The sequence below is a fragment of the Cricetulus griseus genome, chromosome 2 (assembly GCF_003668045.3).
Source record: "Cricetulus griseus strain 17A/GY chromosome 2, alternate assembly CriGri-PICRH-1.0, whole genome shotgun sequence".
In the NCBI taxonomy this organism is placed as follows: Eukaryota; Metazoa; Chordata; class Mammalia; order Rodentia; family Cricetidae; genus Cricetulus; species Cricetulus griseus.
Window position 1 is genome coordinate 122,887,604 of NC_048595.1, and position 18,736 is coordinate 122,906,339.

Consider the following 18,736-nt stretch of genomic DNA (forward strand, 5'->3'; position numbering starts at 1 on the left):
GTTTGCAGAGAGCTTTTATACAAAAGTAGCTTTGCCACCATAGAGTAAATATTGACTTTTTTGTGCATGTGAAAGAAAATTACCACTAATACCAAAAGACCTGTGTCTTCATTCCCTCCAGCCCCTTTAACTGCAGTTCAATCTGGTGTAATCTTTTTTCCTCCCCCAGTAGGGTGCAGAGAGCCCTCTAGCTTCCAAGCCTGTTTCCTACTGAGGTACATATTGGCCAGCATACAGCTGCTCAGAACAACTATTTGCATCTACAATGGGGTCATCCCACCACGTTCTTTTCAGATCAATATGATTGGTACAAACAATAGTTTGATTTTGATTGCTCTATAGTACGCTTGGGTAGAGCCTCTGAATGCAAGTGAATTGCTTAGAAACAATGGGCTGGTTCATCATCCAAAGCGTCCCTTTGCAAACAGCTGCCTCTGCCACACTCACCCTGACAACGTCCAGAAAAACAGATGGTTTCAGCATTCATGGCCAGTTTAGTGAAAGCCCTTGAGTCAACTATTCAACTCATGCTTTTTTAATCTATTTGATATTAAGGGGTACTTCTCTCAACTAAAAAGTCCAAATGTATTTAAATTCTCCCATTCGGCCTATGTTAAATTAAAAAGAAAGGAAGTGTTTTGGAGGTGAGAATAAAAATTCTTTAATGAGTATGTATATCTAGGTCTTTCATTAAATCTCCAGTGTAGACCCTCTTTTATGATATGTCTAGCATTCCTGCAACTCAACTCCAGAAATGATAATATGGTTGAGGTCGCAGAGTGCTGGTCTCCAGAGAGAAAAGCATTTTTTTCTTCCAGTTTCTTTAGTCACAAGAAAAATCCATTCAGACGGTTGCATTGGGAATAATGCAAGAGACACTGTCAATTCCTTACATTATACCATCACTCCTTTAGAAAACATACTAAATATATTTTACAACCATTTGCTCCTAATGACTGTGAACACTCAAGTGCTGATATTAAATGTACTTGTATTTGATAATTAAAACAAACAGTAACTAGTTATATTTGAGTTATCATTCAATTAAATTGCATTTTTACAGTCAGTATTTAGAAAAAGAACTTCTTACCATGAGCCAGGAGAAATGTTTTTATTATAAAAACAAATTCTCAGAAACATTATTATTTCATTAATATTACTAAGAGCATAAGAATTTAGAAAAGGACCCCAAAGTAACCAATGTTCTATATTTTTCTAAATTCCCTTTGTGTTTGTCACAACTCTCTAGAAACACAAAGGAGAGTAAATGGCATGCTTATAACCTTAAATTAGTAATGTCCTTTTGCATATCTTCAACCTGAATCTGTATTTGTAAATCTACATTAAAATACAATTTTGTAATACATTTATGAAAATCCTATTATTATAGTTTTCTCAGTGTAAAGTATGCTAAGTTAAATTAATACAGCTGTGCATTATTTGCTTCAAATATATTAATATAACAATTATATAACATAAGTGTTTACATATTAAATTATATGCTATATTATTTATTACAAATATATGTTTATGGTGTACATAATATTATACAAACCTGACCTGTAAGATGTGAATACAAATTTTATCTGTTTCATGAAGTTGCAATATAAAATAAACTGGATATTGCTTACAAAGGTACTTAAGCAGCCAAATATGTACTAGAGAAATATAAAGAGAATATTGAACGGGGAGACATGTGAAGCTACTGAGAGGGTCGAGCCAAAAACCTGCCAAAGGATGAACGGAGGTCATGGCTTAGGCTTGCAGGGACCCCTTGGACACAGCACTTTACAATTAGAACCCATGTCTGCCATTCTTACCTCAACTCAGTTCTTCTGGGGACCCAGAGATGACTGCTAGACTAAAAAGACCGAAGGACTGGCTCAGTTTTCATTCTCATCTCTTCAAGACCTTGTGCTATTAAATACCTATAGCAACCTTTCTTGTTAGACTATCTTTGGATTTGACAGCCTCTAAAATAATGACACAGAGAAAGCTTTGCTTTTAGCTTAGGCTTGTTTTTAACTAGCCTTATAACTTAATTAACCCATATATTTTTTTAAATCTATGTTCTGCCATGTGGGCCTGTTACTTCTCCTAGGTATGGCACATCTGACTTGCTCTGAGTCGGCTGGCAAATCCACTTGCCTAGATTCCTCCCCATCACTTCCTCTCTCCACCTCTCTCCTGCCTATTTTCTACTTTGGCGGCTACATGGCGTCTCTTAAGGCTCCTCTCTCTGCCTACCTTTCCCAGAATTCTCCTCGTCTCCTAGTCCCAGCCATCTTCCTGCCTCAATTGGTCATAAACCTTTTATTCATCAACCAATAAGAGAATCATATATACAGAAAGCCATCCCCCATCATATCCCTACATGTAGATTTTATCCGTTAACTCAATAAATCACCCACTGAGCATCTACTATATCTAAATTTTATCTGTGCTCATCACTTCAACTAAATATGACCTCCAAAATGACAACGTTCATTTTTCTAACAAATGCTGTTGAAGACCTACTCTCTGCAGCCTCAATGCTAATCCCCTTAGATTATTGATGAATAAACTTCGACTCCAATGAAGTCAGAGGGAATGATAGATATACAATTATAATACTGAGTTACATGGATTTGTAGTTAGACTTTAGATATATAAATTCAGAAAATAAAGACATTCTTTAACTTGAATTTTAAGTAGATCCCTGATTTTAGTGCAGAAAATACAAGGGGGAAATAAGAAAAATGTGTTAATAGAAATTCATGTAAATGATATTGGCAAACTGGATAAAGTGGAGGCAATGGCAATAGAAAAAGGTTGATAGGTTGTACCTGCCATTCAGACACAATTCTGTCTCCTACACCAGTCCAGTGGTTTCTAGCATTTATATGTCATATCTATCATTATATCACACACACACATACACACTACCACCAAAGTATTTTTTCTTAAAAGCAAAGTAGAAAAGGAAGGAAAAATGAAGAGATTCAGTGTACAGTAATATAAAATAAGGGATGCTATAAAGTTTTCTGACAGAAGGGAATTTTAAATTTTATTTACCCAAGTCTTTGAAAAATGTCAAGCACAAAACTATTTATTTAACAGTTCTTGAATGAACTTGGTAAATAAAAAATGCTAAAATTCTCCCTAGACTTTTTATTTATTTAAAAAGTGCCCCCCTCCAGACTTTTAGGCATCTGTACAGATGCTCTGGGCAGAGACAAAAAGAGTCATGCCATCCTCAGCCAAGCCTTCTGTGTTTTCAGTTCCTCTCCACAGTTCCTTATTTAGGGGAGGGCAGATAAGAGGGGAGACATAACATGAGGTCTAGAGATATATGTGATTCCTTGTGTGATAGGATGGACATCCTATCTTTATCTCACTCTTTAGTCAATGACACCAAGATTTGAGAGCACCAGCGTATTAGAGAATTGACTGACTCTTAGTTCATTGGTCTTTTCTTTCCAAGCTTTACAGCCTCAAACTTTTTCCGAGGTTGGAAACACTTGTATGTTGCAAATAATCTCAATTTAAAGAGACATTTGAAGTCATAGTAGTTAGGAAAGGAAGAGGGTCATGACAGGCTTGGGAGACCAAGAACTGGAGAGAAGCTGTGGACACGTGGTGAATACACTACTTTATTTACTGAGATGTAGACTACTAGGCAGGCAGATTCTACCAGACACACAAGCATACTTTGGCACACGCATGCTGCACATAGATAGGTATAAGGACAGATGCAGAACCACATAGAGGCTACACAGAATTATGCACACAGGCCAACAAGCAGACACACTCAGGAAGACTGACCAAGGCAAAGGCCATATTGCTTTAAAAAAAAAAAAAAGCGTTCAAAAAGTGGCATGCTGCCAAGATTAGTTATATATCAGATTACATCACCACTTGCCCTAGGTTCCCCAGATGTCGAGTGTGTGCTATGTTTTAGCTGATTCATACCAGAGATCCTTATCAGTGCCACACTGTCTAAAACTGAGTCCGTATGGCCCTCTGTTCCCTTCAATAGTTCTTTGCTTCCTAAAGGAAAAATAGGTAAATAAGATCTTGGCTCCATCTGTTGGCTTAGTTTTGTTTGTTCTCCATCTTGTTCCAAGCACACAAGTAGCCTTAAGCAATGGTTAATATACTATAGACTGCACTTCAACTATTAGAAAAATGATTCTGTAACTTTTCAGTGCAGAGGCAGGTGACAGAATGAAGACTGGAATATCACCAAAGGGAAATGAAGAATCCAGAGGCTTAGTGATTTACTCCTAATTGAACATGATCACTTTCTTCCTCAGGCTAGTACACATTTCTTAGAACCAAACCTAATTTTTGTTTTGTGCTCTCTTCTGGCTTCCTGAGTACAAAGGCGATTTAAATCCTGGTGCTACTCTCGAGATAGCATGGCTGAACCCTTCTCAGACAAGTCTGACATAAGTGATTCACATGCTTCCAGACTGTTCCTGTGCAGCGTGACAGCCTGACCCCCTTATGCCATTGGCCTTCTTGCTACCTTAGAGTGGTTTCAATCCAATTTTGTTCCCACAGGTCTCTTTTTAGCCAGAACCCCCAGTGGTGATTGTTTCTCTCTCTCTCTCTCTCTCTCTCTCTCTCTCTCTCTCTCTCTCTCTCTCCATATATATATATATATGTATATATATATACATATATATATATATATATATATTCCTTAAATATTCCTTAAAAGATATATTAGTTTGTGGGGCTATAAAGATGACTCAGTAGTTAAGAGCATTTTCCATTGAGCTCAGTTCCCCAGTACCCACATGCCAGCTCACAACCATCTGTAATTCCAGTTCTATTGGATGCAGTGTTGACTTATGGCTTCCATGTGCACAGGCGTGCATCTACTGCGCAGGTATACATGTAAGCAAAACATTCATACACACAAAACAAAATAAACCTTTAAAATAAATAAATCAGTTTAAAATTGAATAGTAGTGTGTTTTTATTGTAGACAGACAATAGATGAAAATAGAGATGTGGGAAAAATCAATGTGAGATAATCATTTTGGTTCATCTTCTATATAAACTCAGACAACTCACATATGCATGTAAAGAGTGTTACCCCCAAAATGATACCTTATAGTATTGTTAACACATCTTTTCCTTAATAATATAAACATTTTTCATTCCATCATATATTGCTGTATTTTTAGGGGATAAATATAATTACAATTTAGGGATGGATTATAACATGAAAACCCCTTGACACTAGTAATATTAGATACCTTATTTTCATTATTTATTAAATACAATAATAGACATCATATATACACAGAGAGATGAGATAACTGTATTTTAATAGATCTTTAAGAACATCTATGTTTGTTTTCCAAGGATAAGTTACTAACTAGCATTGTCATTGCTTGGTCAAATAGCATGCATGCCTTTAAGCTGGTTTTTTAGTTTCATTTGGTTTTTCGTTGACCTTGATGTTTTGAAATAGCCTCATATAGCACAGACTGGACCTGAACTCATAATCCTCCAGCCCCAATCTTGTGTGTTCTAGGATTATTGGTCTTTATTACCCACATTCAACTCTTTTCAGACTTTTGATGTATGTAGGAGAATTGTTCTTCAGAAGAACTGAAGGTATATATAAGTGGTGAAACATTAAAATATTTATTGCTATCTAAATAGTCTCTAAATTGCTATCTAATGTGTTTATTGCCTTCTAAATAGTTTATCTACGTCAAGCATGAAGTCATCCCGACTAGTTTCTAGGATTGGGATTTTATTTTGAGCCTCACCTACACTAGTTTGGGAACCTTGCCCTGTGTGTGAAACTCCCTGATCCTTCACTACTAATAGTGTATGAAAGAACATAGTAACTTGGAGGCTTAATCATCTCAAGCTCATTCTCTCCTTCCTTCCTGTGTTATACCATACAAAATAATTGTCACCCCCATTTTGTTACTTATTGTTTTACATATACATATGCTTTGGAAAAATAAAACATTCTGCTACCTGGGATGAGTTGTGATGAACAGTCCCACCACCTACAGAATTAGAAGGCAATATCATTCATTGCCAGCAGATGCCACTACCTGATCCATGATGTACACTAGACAGGAGAAAAGGGAGCTTAAGTATAAATTTCCAGATACTTTAAGAAAAATCAGTGTTCTAGTTGGGTCATTAACAGAAGACACCTGAAATTATGTAAAAATTACAGAGAGGATCTTCTATCACTATGGCTGCAAACTTTGGAATGTGTCTTCATAGTTAAATGCATTGTCCAAATTCTGTTAAAATCAAGTGTGTGTGTGTGTGTGTGTGTGTGTGTGTGTGTGTAAATCAAGTTGAATCCTAAAGTATCCCCAAGAGGTTTATATTAATTATGAGCTTCTCTCCAGTGTATCTTTGCTACCCACTGAGTTCTAATGACTTAAGATATTTTTGTAATGAGGGAAGACATATGGGATATGGTATAGGTGGTAAGAGATACTGAATGAGATTCAAGGAAGGATATTTTTCTAGTGTTCTCCATGCGAATTTACATGCTATGGTATTTGAAAATTTGAAGCCTTATGTCCTTCTCTCTCTATATATATATAAATATATGTATATATTTAAAACATTGACCCCATGGAAATATATATATGAACACACACATATATATATATATATATATATATATATATATATATATATATGTGTGTGTGTCAATCTCACCATGGAGAAGTAGAGACAGGGTAATCCCTGGGCTTTGTTGGCCAGTCATGTCCTTTATCTTTAGGAAGAGTGAAAGAAAATGCTGTGCCAAAAATATAATGTGGAGAAAAATTGAGAAAGATACATGACATAGATTTCTTGCCTCCACACACATAGATAAAAATACAGAAACAAAGGGATGGGTGAGAAGAATGGCTAACAATATTGATTAGTTAGTAAAGCACTTAACTAGCATGTCTAAAGCCCTGAGTTCAATTCCTAGCATTCTACAAATGGTGGAATGGTGACAAACACTTGTAGTCCCAGTCAGGAATAAAGACAGGAAGATCAGATGCTCGAGATCATCCTTGATTACATAGTGAGCTCCTGGATAGCCTAGGCTTGACAATCTGTCTAGAAAACGAATGAATGAATGAATCAATCAATCAATAAATAAGTAAAAGGGAAAGTACAATGCAATTAATAGTCTGAAATTTAAAGGGGAATGCAAAAATGGCATCCAAATATTAAGGTCTTTAAGCATTAGAAATTTTAGGTTTTACTCAAATTTTAAAGAGATGAATTTTATTGAAAATTCATCAGAGTTCAGTCATTTTAAGTGTTTAACATCCTTTAAAATGAAGACAATGTTCATGATTTTGAAAGCCTGACAGCAGCTTCCCCTAAAAATTATAATAATGTTTTTTAGAGAAAAATGTCTCAGTTATCACTGTGAGAGAATTTATTAAATTTCTAATTTATTTATGGCACACAGATTATGTTTGAAACAGCTAATGATTCTCAGTTTGAAACAGCTAATGGTATTTACTATCAATATAAGCTCCTGTTGTTTCCCAAATAAAAAATGGCTTCCCTTATGTATCAACCAGATTTCCCTAAAAACCAAGTACACATAAAATGCTCACTTAGAGGGAAAGTGACCATCTCCTGCATACAATTACCCTTCATGGCAACATTTGCCCATTTATTCAAAATGAATGGTGTCTGGATGGTTTAGGGGATGGCAACATTAAAATTAAGACTCTTGCCTTCTTAATGTTACTTTATAGTTACTATAAACAGACAAGAGCCTTGCAAAAACACAAACTGCAGAAAGCTAAATTCTAAAGAAAAATGAGGTGGGTTCATTTTGCAGAGAGAGGAGAGAATTTGAGAAAGGGTGATGAATAATAATGAATAATTATGGTGACATTTAAATGTCTCTCTGGATTCCAAGTGTGAACTAGTCCTGAAAAAGTGGCAACCAAATGCCAGTCACAAGTAGAGGAGGAGGTCAGTTGAATGCATCCAAGTAACAAAGAGGCCATTATAGCCAAAGCCCTATGAAAAGAGAGGCAAAGGAGGAATTGAAGCTTCTGAAAGTACTTGTATCCCAGTGTAGGATTAACACTCTCTTCTAAGAGCAACAGGAAGACACGAATGCCTATAATTGAAGTGGTATATTGAATAAACTACAAATAGCTTGTCTAAAATGTAGGCATAATGAATAGGCTTGTAGCGTTGTAATAGCTGTGCAAACTAGATGAACTCCATCTACAAATAGTGTTTTTAAGATCCTCGGATGGTCTCACAGTTTGGGAATTGTTTCAATACTGGAATTGTTTGCCCGGCAGTAATGCAAACCGCTGAAAAATGAGAAGCCATTAAGTTTATGAGCACGTTTAAATGCTTAAGATAAACTGGCTAACAGGTAGGAGTCGATTCAGTACTGAAGGACTGGAGGATATGAGTCCAGCTACACCACAGACAGAAAGTGGCAAGATAAAAGAAGCAAATGAGGGCTGCTGGTGATGGAGTTGCAGGAGCTCAGTCCCAGTATATCTACAGTTATCTACCTTTGTCACGGTAGCATGACATCCTGCAGGGTTTTAGTGGAAGAGCCAAGTGATGTGATCAGATTCCAGAGGTTAGGTTTCCTAGAGGGAGTTATAAACAGAGAGAGTCCAGGAATGGCCTGTTTTTCTGCAGAGGATTCTGGAACAATGGAGGAGTTAGGAAGGACATAGACAAAGGTGTAGTTTCTAGGAGAAGGAGGAATGGAGCTCGCTAGCTTTTTTTTTGTCCTTTCCACAGCATCTCTGGGAACAATCAGCACCACAGGGAAGACCTCTGAGATTCAAACAGTTAGCTCACAGTCACCCAGGTTTTAGATTCAGACATGTTTCCCTCAGAATAGGCCATCCAGCAGGTGTATGCTTGTGTTGTGTGCATGTCTATCTGTGCATACATTTACCATGTTTCAATGCATGTGTTGACTTTTTGCTCCATTTGAACAGAGAATGACAACTTTTTGCTGGAAGATAGGAAAATTGACCAGTTCTGAAGGATTCCATTCGCATAGCTAGTGAAAGAACATTTCATTTCTTCCCACTCTCTAATAAAAACATATTTTCCTTAGCACCCCATTTACTCTCTCCTATAAGCCCTACTATTGTCTGGTAGCTTTTCCTCTTAGACAGTGGATGGCTAACATTTGGATATTGTGTATTTCTGGGTTTGCAAAATAAGGAACAAAAGTGATTATAGTATGTTGATGTTTGTATATAAAGGAAGGAAGGAATTGTACTGCCACATATCTCTCACTGATGATACATAAAGTATAATAATTTACTACAATTCTTTATTCTGTGGTGTAGGTTTAATTAATACACCTGAAATTAATGAGACAGAGAGAGAGAGAGAGAGAGAGAGAGAGAGAGAGAGAGAAAGAAAGAATGAAATTCCTTCAGTGGATTACTTCACTTGTAGTTCACTGCCCTTGGTCATCAAATTAGTTGCAAATATTTACATATAAGAACACCTTTCCTAGACTGCACACTGAAAAAATGAGGTACAGAAGATGGGTTATGCTGACCCATAGGTTATCATTTGAAGACTGTGAGGTGCAAACCGTGACACAGTGGAAATAAGAGAGTCAGGGGTGCTGCGAGATTGAAGAGTATGTGAGGAGTCCTAGACAGATAAGACATACTTTAATTAACTGGGTAAAAGCAATCAGTCTCCTTTTAGGCACTTGGGAACATACTTGTACAAGCAGCCCACACATACAAGGATACAAACACACACACACACACACACACACACACACAAACACAAACAAACAAAAAAACAAACAAAAAAAAAACCTGGCACATTGGCCTACAGGCAGACTGACAGAGGCAAAAACAAAGGAAAAGGTTTGTGACTTAAGGCCATAGAAAACCCACACAGAGTAGTCAGAAGTAGTTATAGAATGGATAATATGACTGTATAGTTTTTTCTGTACATTCGGTGCCAGTCATCATTAGTTGATTCATGGGCTCCTGGATGTCTGGTGGCAACCATGTTTTAGCTGATTCCTCTTGGAGGTCCATATCAGTGTCATGTTGTCTAAACATAACCTTACTCCTACGACCTTCTGTTCCACACTGACTCTGGCTCTACACAGTGGCACCATTCTGCCATCCTCTATACTCGATATCTGGTGGCTTCAATGCCGGTACCTAGGAAAAACTGACTTCCACGGTATCTCACCAGTGAACTGTATTTTCATAAATGTCCAAATTTGCAAATTTCATTTTTTAAAACCTAAATGGAAAGCTTTCTTTCTTAGTTAAGTTTAGGTAAATTCAGTTTTAGGTCCAAGAGAACAGATTTGGAGTGTGAGACATGCTTTCTTCTTTAAAAACAAGGCAGAATTCTCAGCAACTGCAACTCTGCTGACTCTGCACAAGAATAGACCCAACAACAGCCAGACCCAGATGGAGGAAGGGCCTAGGGTTCCTTAAAGAGTGTGGTCATTTTTAATTGTGCAGGCATTGGTGACCTTCACCAGGTTCTAACAGATAATCCCAATCCAATGATCATAGAGATGGCCCTGGTTAAACTAAATAGATGGTAAAACAAACCCAAAAAGTTACAAACTTTGAAAAGTGATGAATAGGGAAGGGAAAGTTGATAGAGGTGGAAGAGAGGTAAGAGAGGATGGGGACAGAGAGTAACCAGATTCAATTGTCAAATACTAATTCAATAAAATAAAATGAAGCAAAATTTTTTTTTCATATAGAGCTAACTGTAGAATAGATGTATGATATTTAGTGTAGAGTTTATGCATGAAATATAGTCAAATCTGTGTATGTTATAATCTCAACACTGAATAACAGACTTTTAAAGGTATCTCTGCTAAAACTTTCTATCTAACCCCCTTTCCTTAGAAACTTGTGACTACTTTCTCCTGATTATATATATATTATAATATCAGTACAATAAATAGAGTGTCCAAAAAGAGTGAAGCACCATAAGATAAATACTTGTTAAATTGTCATTAGTGGGGGAAATCTTTAAATTTCACATTTAAGAAAAAATTTCAATATATAAATACAGCTAACATAAAAAATACTGACTTAAGGTCCTTCATCCAAAACTTAGAATAAACATTCAGCCATTGTTTAATATCAAGACTTATTTTGGAAGCGGAATGTCTAGGTGCTAGGAAAGTTTGGAAATCTATGAAGGAGGGGAGGAAAAAGTGAAGAATGAAGGCCTTGGTTCCTGTATCCCACTGTCACGTGGTAAACAGGAGCCTGCTGAGTGCTGAAGAAATAAATGTGGAAAGCGTACTCTACCACCGGCATCTAACAATCTGCTTCATTGTGGGTTCTTCATAATAAAATACAGCTGGGAAAGGACCTCTGTGACAGCAAATTCATATCCATACTTCATAAATGAAACCACAGAGACCCCGGTGCTCCTTTTCTCTGTACTTTTGGAATTGCTGTTTCTCTTTCTGTTTCTGGACACTAGAGAAACTGAGTCTTCCCAGCACTTTCTGGGCTGGAGGGCAGCGCAGTTTCTAGGAACTTTGAGAGTCAGCTTTGCTGACGTTGTGTTTAAAAATTCATGGCTTCAGAAATGCAGCTCTGAGTCAGAAGTGCCATGGGGATTTCCAGCATTTTCTGTGGGAGATCCGCCAGGGCTCCAGCTCACTTGCTTGCAGGATGTTGACAAGCCCGAGTCCCAGAAGTGAGCACATTTTATAGAGTTCCAAGCTTAGCGCTGAAGCATTGGCCCAACAAGAGCCAAGCCATTCTGTCTTTACCAGTCAAACAGCCTGAGAAGTGAGAAGAATATAGGGTTTGCGAATAAGTTGGAGACTTTGAATCCCAACTCAGCTGCTCAGTGGGAGTGGCCTTAAGCACCACAGACTGGCTCAATAGACAAGCTCCCTCTGTGAGGGCAAGAAAAGGAAACCAGCTTCCCAGAGTGTGTTCAGTTGAGAGTGGGACCTGGTACACAGGCTGACACATAATCAAAACTTAAAAGAACGGGACTACTAATGTTCAGAGTGCTTATGCTCCCACCGATTTATAATGTACAAGACCAGCCCTTTTATTAAATGTGGTGGAGATGGGCATGTAGAGATTCTTCAGTCAGTAAATCATTCGCACAAGCTTGAGGATGTGAGTTTGGAGCTCCCCTGTCATGTGAAGGAGCTTTGGGTGGCAGCCCCACCCTATAACCCCAGCACTGGGAGTTGGAGATGGCAACATTCTTGGTCCTTACTGGTCAGCTACTCTAGCAACTGGTGAGCTCTAGGTTCAGTAGAAATGCTGTCTCAAAAAATAAGGTGGAGAGTAGTTTAAAAAGATCTGAAGTCCATCCCTGGCTCCACACGTCTATGTGACTGCTCTCCGTTTATATACCACATACCCTCATTAAAATTATTTAAAAAGTAATCGGTTTGATATTTCTTGTTTTCTTTTTTCTTTAGACACACAGAGAGAATATGAAGTTGGGAAGGCAGGGAGGTGAAGAGATCTGGGAGGAGTTGAGGAGGAGGAAAAAGTGGTCAGAATATATTGTTTAAAACTTTAAATACAACAAAAAAAAATAAACATGCATCTCCATTCTCAGCAACACGGTTCACAACACACAGTCTATGCAAACAGCAAAACGTTGCCCTTTTATAAAGAAGGGACTCTTGTGTATATTATATAAATGAACTTGAACATTAGACTGAGAGCAAAAAGAAGGATACTGAAAGACAAACATTGGATAAGAGCAAAGGTGCATAACGTTTTAAATAGCTGAGATGCAGATTGCTAGGGGCTGGAAGGTGGGGAAATGGTGGCCAAAGAGTACAGACTTTCAATTATAAAATGAGTAATTTCTACAAAGTGTAATATATAGCTTATTAGCAATATTTAATACTAGTGAACTATATATGCTTGAAATTTATTATGGACATCCTTAAATATTATTAAATTAAATACCTGGAGCATCGTCATAAATGCAATGGACATGTTAAATAGCATGGGTGTTGAAAAGGTTACACAGATGTAACATCATTGTGTGGCATCAAATACACAGTGTTTTAAAATTATTTATTTTATCTTACATATATGAGAGCTTGTATTCTATACATGTGCACCCATGCATATCCTCTCTTCACATGCCACAAGAGGGCGTAAAGTTACATAGAATTGCAGTTACAGATGGCTGTGAGCTGCTATAAGGGCACTAGGAACAGAACCCAGGTCCTCTGCAAGAGCACAAAGTGCTGTTAATCACTGATCTATCTTTCCAGCCCTGAATGAATTTATAAGAAAACAATTTAAAACATAAAAGCAACCATAGTCAGGAATATGGGCTAAAAAGAGGTACCGGGTGGATGTTTAGAACCAAACCTGAGTCCTCTATCAATCTAAACTGCCAAGCCATCTCTCCAGCTCCCATATACATTTTTTTATTTATCAATCATAAATAAATATGGAGGATTACCTTAAACTGAATACCCATTTCTTCAAAGAACTGAAAATATAAATTTTGTGACTCAGGTAGAAAAGATTTGAAGTTCTCAAATATGAGAAGTCTAATAATTTCCAGGAATGGAAGACACATTCTCTGGAAAAACATGCTGTGCTGGGCTGACCCCTAAAGCCTTACTCAGTGACATTTGTTATGCACCAGAATGCACACACACCAGAATATATTTAGGACATGGTCTATTTCTAGTCACACAAGTTTTGTTTCCTAAATAAGACTTCAGATTAACATTTTGGTTTGTTCCCCCAAATTTCAGCACTCCATATGCTTGAAGATGTGAGTCCCATCTTCTTCCCGAGACCTTGTGTGAACTGTATCCAGTGCTGTCTTCAGACTGCTTGTGGTGATAACCCACAGTACTGGAGAATACAGAGTATACGAGGAGGAAGCAGGAAATAAGAAAGGCAAGCCCATTCCAAAGTTGAGATTCTGAGTTGCTTTCCAAGTCCTCAAATGCGAAAAATGTCTTTAGCTTGCTGAAAGTGTTATAAATGCTAACATTGAACATACACACTCAGCTTATGCAATTCATCTAGGATGGCAGTTACCCTAATTGGGACTCTGAAACCCACCATTGTGGTTTGTTTTGTGGTTGTTGTTTTCATGCACTAATAACAATATCATGATTGCAATGTTATCCTATCTAAGATAATCATTTACTAAGCTCTTAAGTCTAAATAGGAGCTGGGCTATATATAAATTACTTTTATGTGACATAAAAATAAGCCTACCTGATAATGAGAGCCTATACTATATTTTTCTGACTTGACTTCTCTACAGTTATAGGTTTAGTGATAAATTTTATTCATGCTGACCAAAAATTGCCACCCCTCCCCCAAATTCTAGAATTTCTGTCACACTGATAATAACTTACATGTGAAGAAATTGAAAGAGAATCATTGCTACTTAGATCAAATTAGTTTAAGACAATAAGGCACACACAAGAAAGAGTAAGTTCCTTTAGCAAGTTTCCATGTGCTTTACTAGTAAACTCATGCAGTGACACTGTGTGTTCTAAAGTCCTATGCTTCAGATTAGAAGCAGACACAAAAGTAGTTCGTTATTTTTTATAAGAAACTATTTCTCATGTTCTATATGAACACTCAGCTTCATCCAGTCACCTTTAGACAATGGTTCATGCATCAATCTTAGGAATAAAATTAACCCCAAAATCCTGCAGTATTTTTGCTCCCCAAACACCTTATTTTTCTGTTTCATTATTCTTTGTTGAAATTACTGATGAATAATGTTTGTTTTTTAGACATTTCTCTAGTGTTAGACAGATAGGCCCAATAGTTAAACATAGGAGGTATACAATAAGATATTATTCATTTTGAGAGGGCAATTCCTTTGCAGTTTTCTTTTCTGGTGTATTTCTAGTATTGGGCTTACAAAAATTGTTTTTTTTTCACATTTTCTCCCTCAGATATAATCTTCACTTTCCTATTCCCATATTCTGTCTGCTTCCACCTTCATTCCCTACCGCCAGCCAAGCATGCACTTGCTGCTGGAACATGCTTTGTTTGAAGAAGGCTCACCCTGAAAACGCTGGGTCAGGCATCAGTGCCTCACTCAAGCTTTCCCAGCAAATTCAGCCAGCAGAACAGCTGACGAGCCCCAGTGTTCTCACCATTTTGCTTCATCTTTTTTTGTTGTTCGGTTCTCACAATTAAATAATTCTTCATAGAATTTCTCTTAATAAAAATTCTTAATAAAAATTTGAAGAAATTTTACCCATCTGAAAAATATTTTTGGGGGGGTCAAAAAGAAATGTCATTGAAGTTTCAGAGTTCAGGAATTGTAGTGGACCTTAGAACTTCAACACAAAATTCCCCAGTTTTTTCACTGCAGATCCAACACATAAAGCAGGTGAGGAACCGACTCTGAATATCAGACCTAGGAAGTGGGAAAAAGGACTGAGTGACTTTGACACATGGAACAAAGTTCTATTCAGTACAGTCTACTGTCAGGCTTTAAACGCCTATTAAGAGTGTCATACTTTATACACTTATTGTTTCAGAAGCCTTAATTTGCAAGAAAATGTTTATCTACTATAAAGAATAAAACTATTGAACCATAAACCAAAAGCCAATATACCCACTATAATAAACCTTAAACAACAACACAAATAAAAGTCCCACTGCCCTCCAAGGGGGCAGCCATGCTTCAGTTTGTTCATGGTGGCCTGTGCACCAGCATCAACACGTGCCAGGGTGGATGAGCCCACAGTCTGTATGTCTCGCTCCTTATACTCTGCAAAGAGGATAGGCACTGGAGCTAGAAAAGTTGCCCTGGGAAAAAGTGAACATATCGTCCTTCTCTCCACCCCTCCCCAGTAGCATGCAGTGATAATCTAGATGTTCACTGGTCATTTAGTTCAGAGCTTCTAAATCATTTGAAAGAGGTTAATACTTTTAGTTGGGGGTTTTACTTTGCTCTTCTCAACTCAGCTGAAGTTTTGAAAATAAAACCATGTTCCCTAGAAACTGAATCACAATCTCCGGACTTGGACATAGGCAGTATTTAGAAAATCAGATATGCTTTAATAGTAACTGTGACAAACTGTGAGACCTGAGAGTCTCTCTTTTAGAGACTAGAAGGCTTCCCATTAGCTCACAACCTCTTGGTTTTCTTTTTATCATCTACCCGAATCAGCATAATACGGTCCTATGCAACAGAAACCCCACTGGAAACAGCATAGGCATGAAGGGGATGTGCTTAGCATCCCAGGTGAAGAGCAAACCAGCCTCAGGTGTCAATAGAACTTCAGTGCATTAGCCCCAGGAACTTAGATTTTCTAGTGTGTTCTGACTATCTCCCCCACTTGCCCTCCTCTCCCCATTTCTCACCTTCCCCTCCTTGATCAATTATCGCCATCCTCCATGGTCTCCCTCAACTATCATATTCCTCTCAGTATACATTGGTTCATAGACAAAACTGTAACTCTACCAGTGTCCTGCTTTGCCTAGAAGCTCACACATAGCCTGACAATGGATAAAGGATGGAGAAAAATGTACAAACCTGTGTGGAGGTCTTACTTTAATGCAATGTCCACAAACCTGGGAAAATGCTGAAGTCAGTCCAGAATCACACAATCTTTATCTAAAATCCTCCACTTGCCCACATTCCCTTTTCCCTTGAGGCAGGGCCAATAGCTACTAGATGTTAAAAGGCCTACTTCTTTATAACTTCTGGCTTTTAGAGGAAAAGGAACTTTTCTAACAACAGCAGACTGTAACATCTAAAGTAGAGACTCAAAGGCCATGTGCTATCAGCCAATGACCTTTTATTCATGATGCATAACCAGTAGCTAACAATACACTCATGCATTAGTCAGTCAACTAGTATTCATTGCTCAGAATGAGAAGACTAAACATTGAGAGAAATAAGGAAGGAATTTCCTAGGCTAATTAGCACCTATAGTTTCAATTCCTCACTCAATACAAAGCCCAAACTTAGGAGTTTGTGTGAAAGAAACAAAGTATGTAAAACTGAGGAATACAAGCAGTAAGCAATCTTGGTTTGTTGAGCAGGGAAGTGTGAACTTGGAAGACTCAATTCATTGCCTGTGTTCCTAACATAACTGTGAAGTCTTCAAAGACAGACTCTATAGCTATTCTGTTTTGCATTCACCTCGGGATTTCCCACATTGTTGGAGAACAATAACTTTGGGGTGAAAAAAAAGTTTTATTTGCTTCCCATCTAAGGAAAGCCATGGAAAATTTTAAAAATCATCCACAACTCCTATCCTCAGAGATAAAATATCTTGTTGAAAGCCTTACTTCCGGTTAGTAGAAGGGCTAGTATTGAACCCCCCATTACCTATGGTGTGAGTGCCCCACTCTCACCTGCTTTGTCAATGGCTCTCTGGCTCATTCTTACCAAATAAAAAGGGGGAAAGTCAAATACCTCCCTCTCTGCTTCCTTTTTTTAACAAGAGGTTCATCCTCCTTATTATGTTAAATATTAAAATGAAGTATTAGTTGTTGTTGTTTCCAGACAGGATCTTGTGATGTAGACAAGACTGACCTGAACTTCAGATCTTCCTGCCTCTGTAACATGACAAATAAATGCCCAAAGAGAGACACTGGGGTTCAAGCTTCCAGCTGACAATCAGAGAATCTATTCTATCACCACATGCCTCAGCTTCATACTTCTTGAAATTATGAATGTGAGCCCCCACACCTGTAATTTAATTTTTATAAAGTGTCTCCTCATCACGAATCTGGGCCACCTTGATTCCAAAGTGACTTTAATAAATCTGAGTTCTTGTTCCCGATTTTGACTTTCAGATATCCTTAGCCAATTCCATCAAAGGGCAGCAATAAAAACACTCACTCTGCTTCTCAGAAACAGTTCTGTTCTCATCTTCAGAAACCAGACATTTCTCATGCTCCTCCATTGCCTCAGGACCTGGAGCCTTGTGTTCCTGATACCAAGCATCCTAAAACTATTGTTAAAAATAGTCTAAATAAATCTCCAACAACAGACTTCTCACTAACATGTGGGGTCATGAGTCATATTCTTGGTTGTGAACTATGTTTGCCAGACTTCTCAGCATCTTTTAAACTAAATATGACTGTGCAAAGATATGGCTTAGATAACATGTTTTACTTGGGAGCTAGGCTTTTCTAAGAATGCATTGTTTTTCAATGAGTTAAAAAGTACCAGGCATTTCTCTAAATGCTGCAACCACACCAATGAATCACCAATAGATTTTGAATCATATCAAATTGCAGACACAGTAGCTGGGTGGAGATGGGCATTAAATCATGATATTTTGTGATGTAAGTTTTGAGGTTCTGGGGAGAAGACATTAAGATTTCCCTAAGAGACCTGGGAAAATCCCACAGATCTGGGCCATGGGTATTTCCTCTAGAAGTACAGAAAGGAAGGGACTGCAAAAGTCGGAAAGAGGCATGTTGAGTTTGCTGTCTGGTAAAATCCACATTACTAAAATACATGTTGGGGGGGGATCAGCTTAAAATAACACTGTACTGGTCATCAGAAGTGATTCATCAGTCCAACTTCTTAGTTTTTAGAAAAGTAAACTGAATGTCAGAGAGAGTGACAAGTGTCATCATGCCTTTTCCTCTCCTGTGGAAGTTTTACTAGTGCTATTTCATGAATAGCATGATTCTTGTTTTTCTTGTTCAGTAGGGATAAGTATTCCTGACCTGGCTATTCTGACAGCATCTCCTTGAAGGTTAACAAACAGACACAGGAGACCAAAAGC

The 18,736-nt window shown here is 37.7% G+C and overlaps 1 protein-coding gene across 4 annotated transcripts in view; it reads right to left on the reverse strand.

Annotated features, from left to right (window-relative positions):
- Window positions 1-17,957, reverse strand: part of LOC100754734 (cytochrome P450 7B1) — a 155,815-nt gene extending 137,858 nt beyond the window's left edge. The window contains exons 1-2 of one of the 4 annotated variants that reach the window (XM_035439956.1): window positions 17,839-17,950; window positions 16,522-16,559 (exon numbers count right to left, since the gene is read on the reverse strand). In XM_035439956.1, coding sequence (XP_035295847.1) covers window positions 16,522-16,559; window positions 17,839-17,943 — 143 coding nt within the window. In that variant the 5' untranslated portion in view covers window positions 17,944-17,950. Of the gene's footprint in view, window positions 1-16,521; window positions 16,779-17,838 lie in introns of those variants that run through there. The other 3 variants (XM_027403483.2, XM_035439955.1, XM_035439957.1) reach the window with 3 other exon arrangements.
- Window positions 17,958-18,736: the final 779 nt, after the last annotated feature.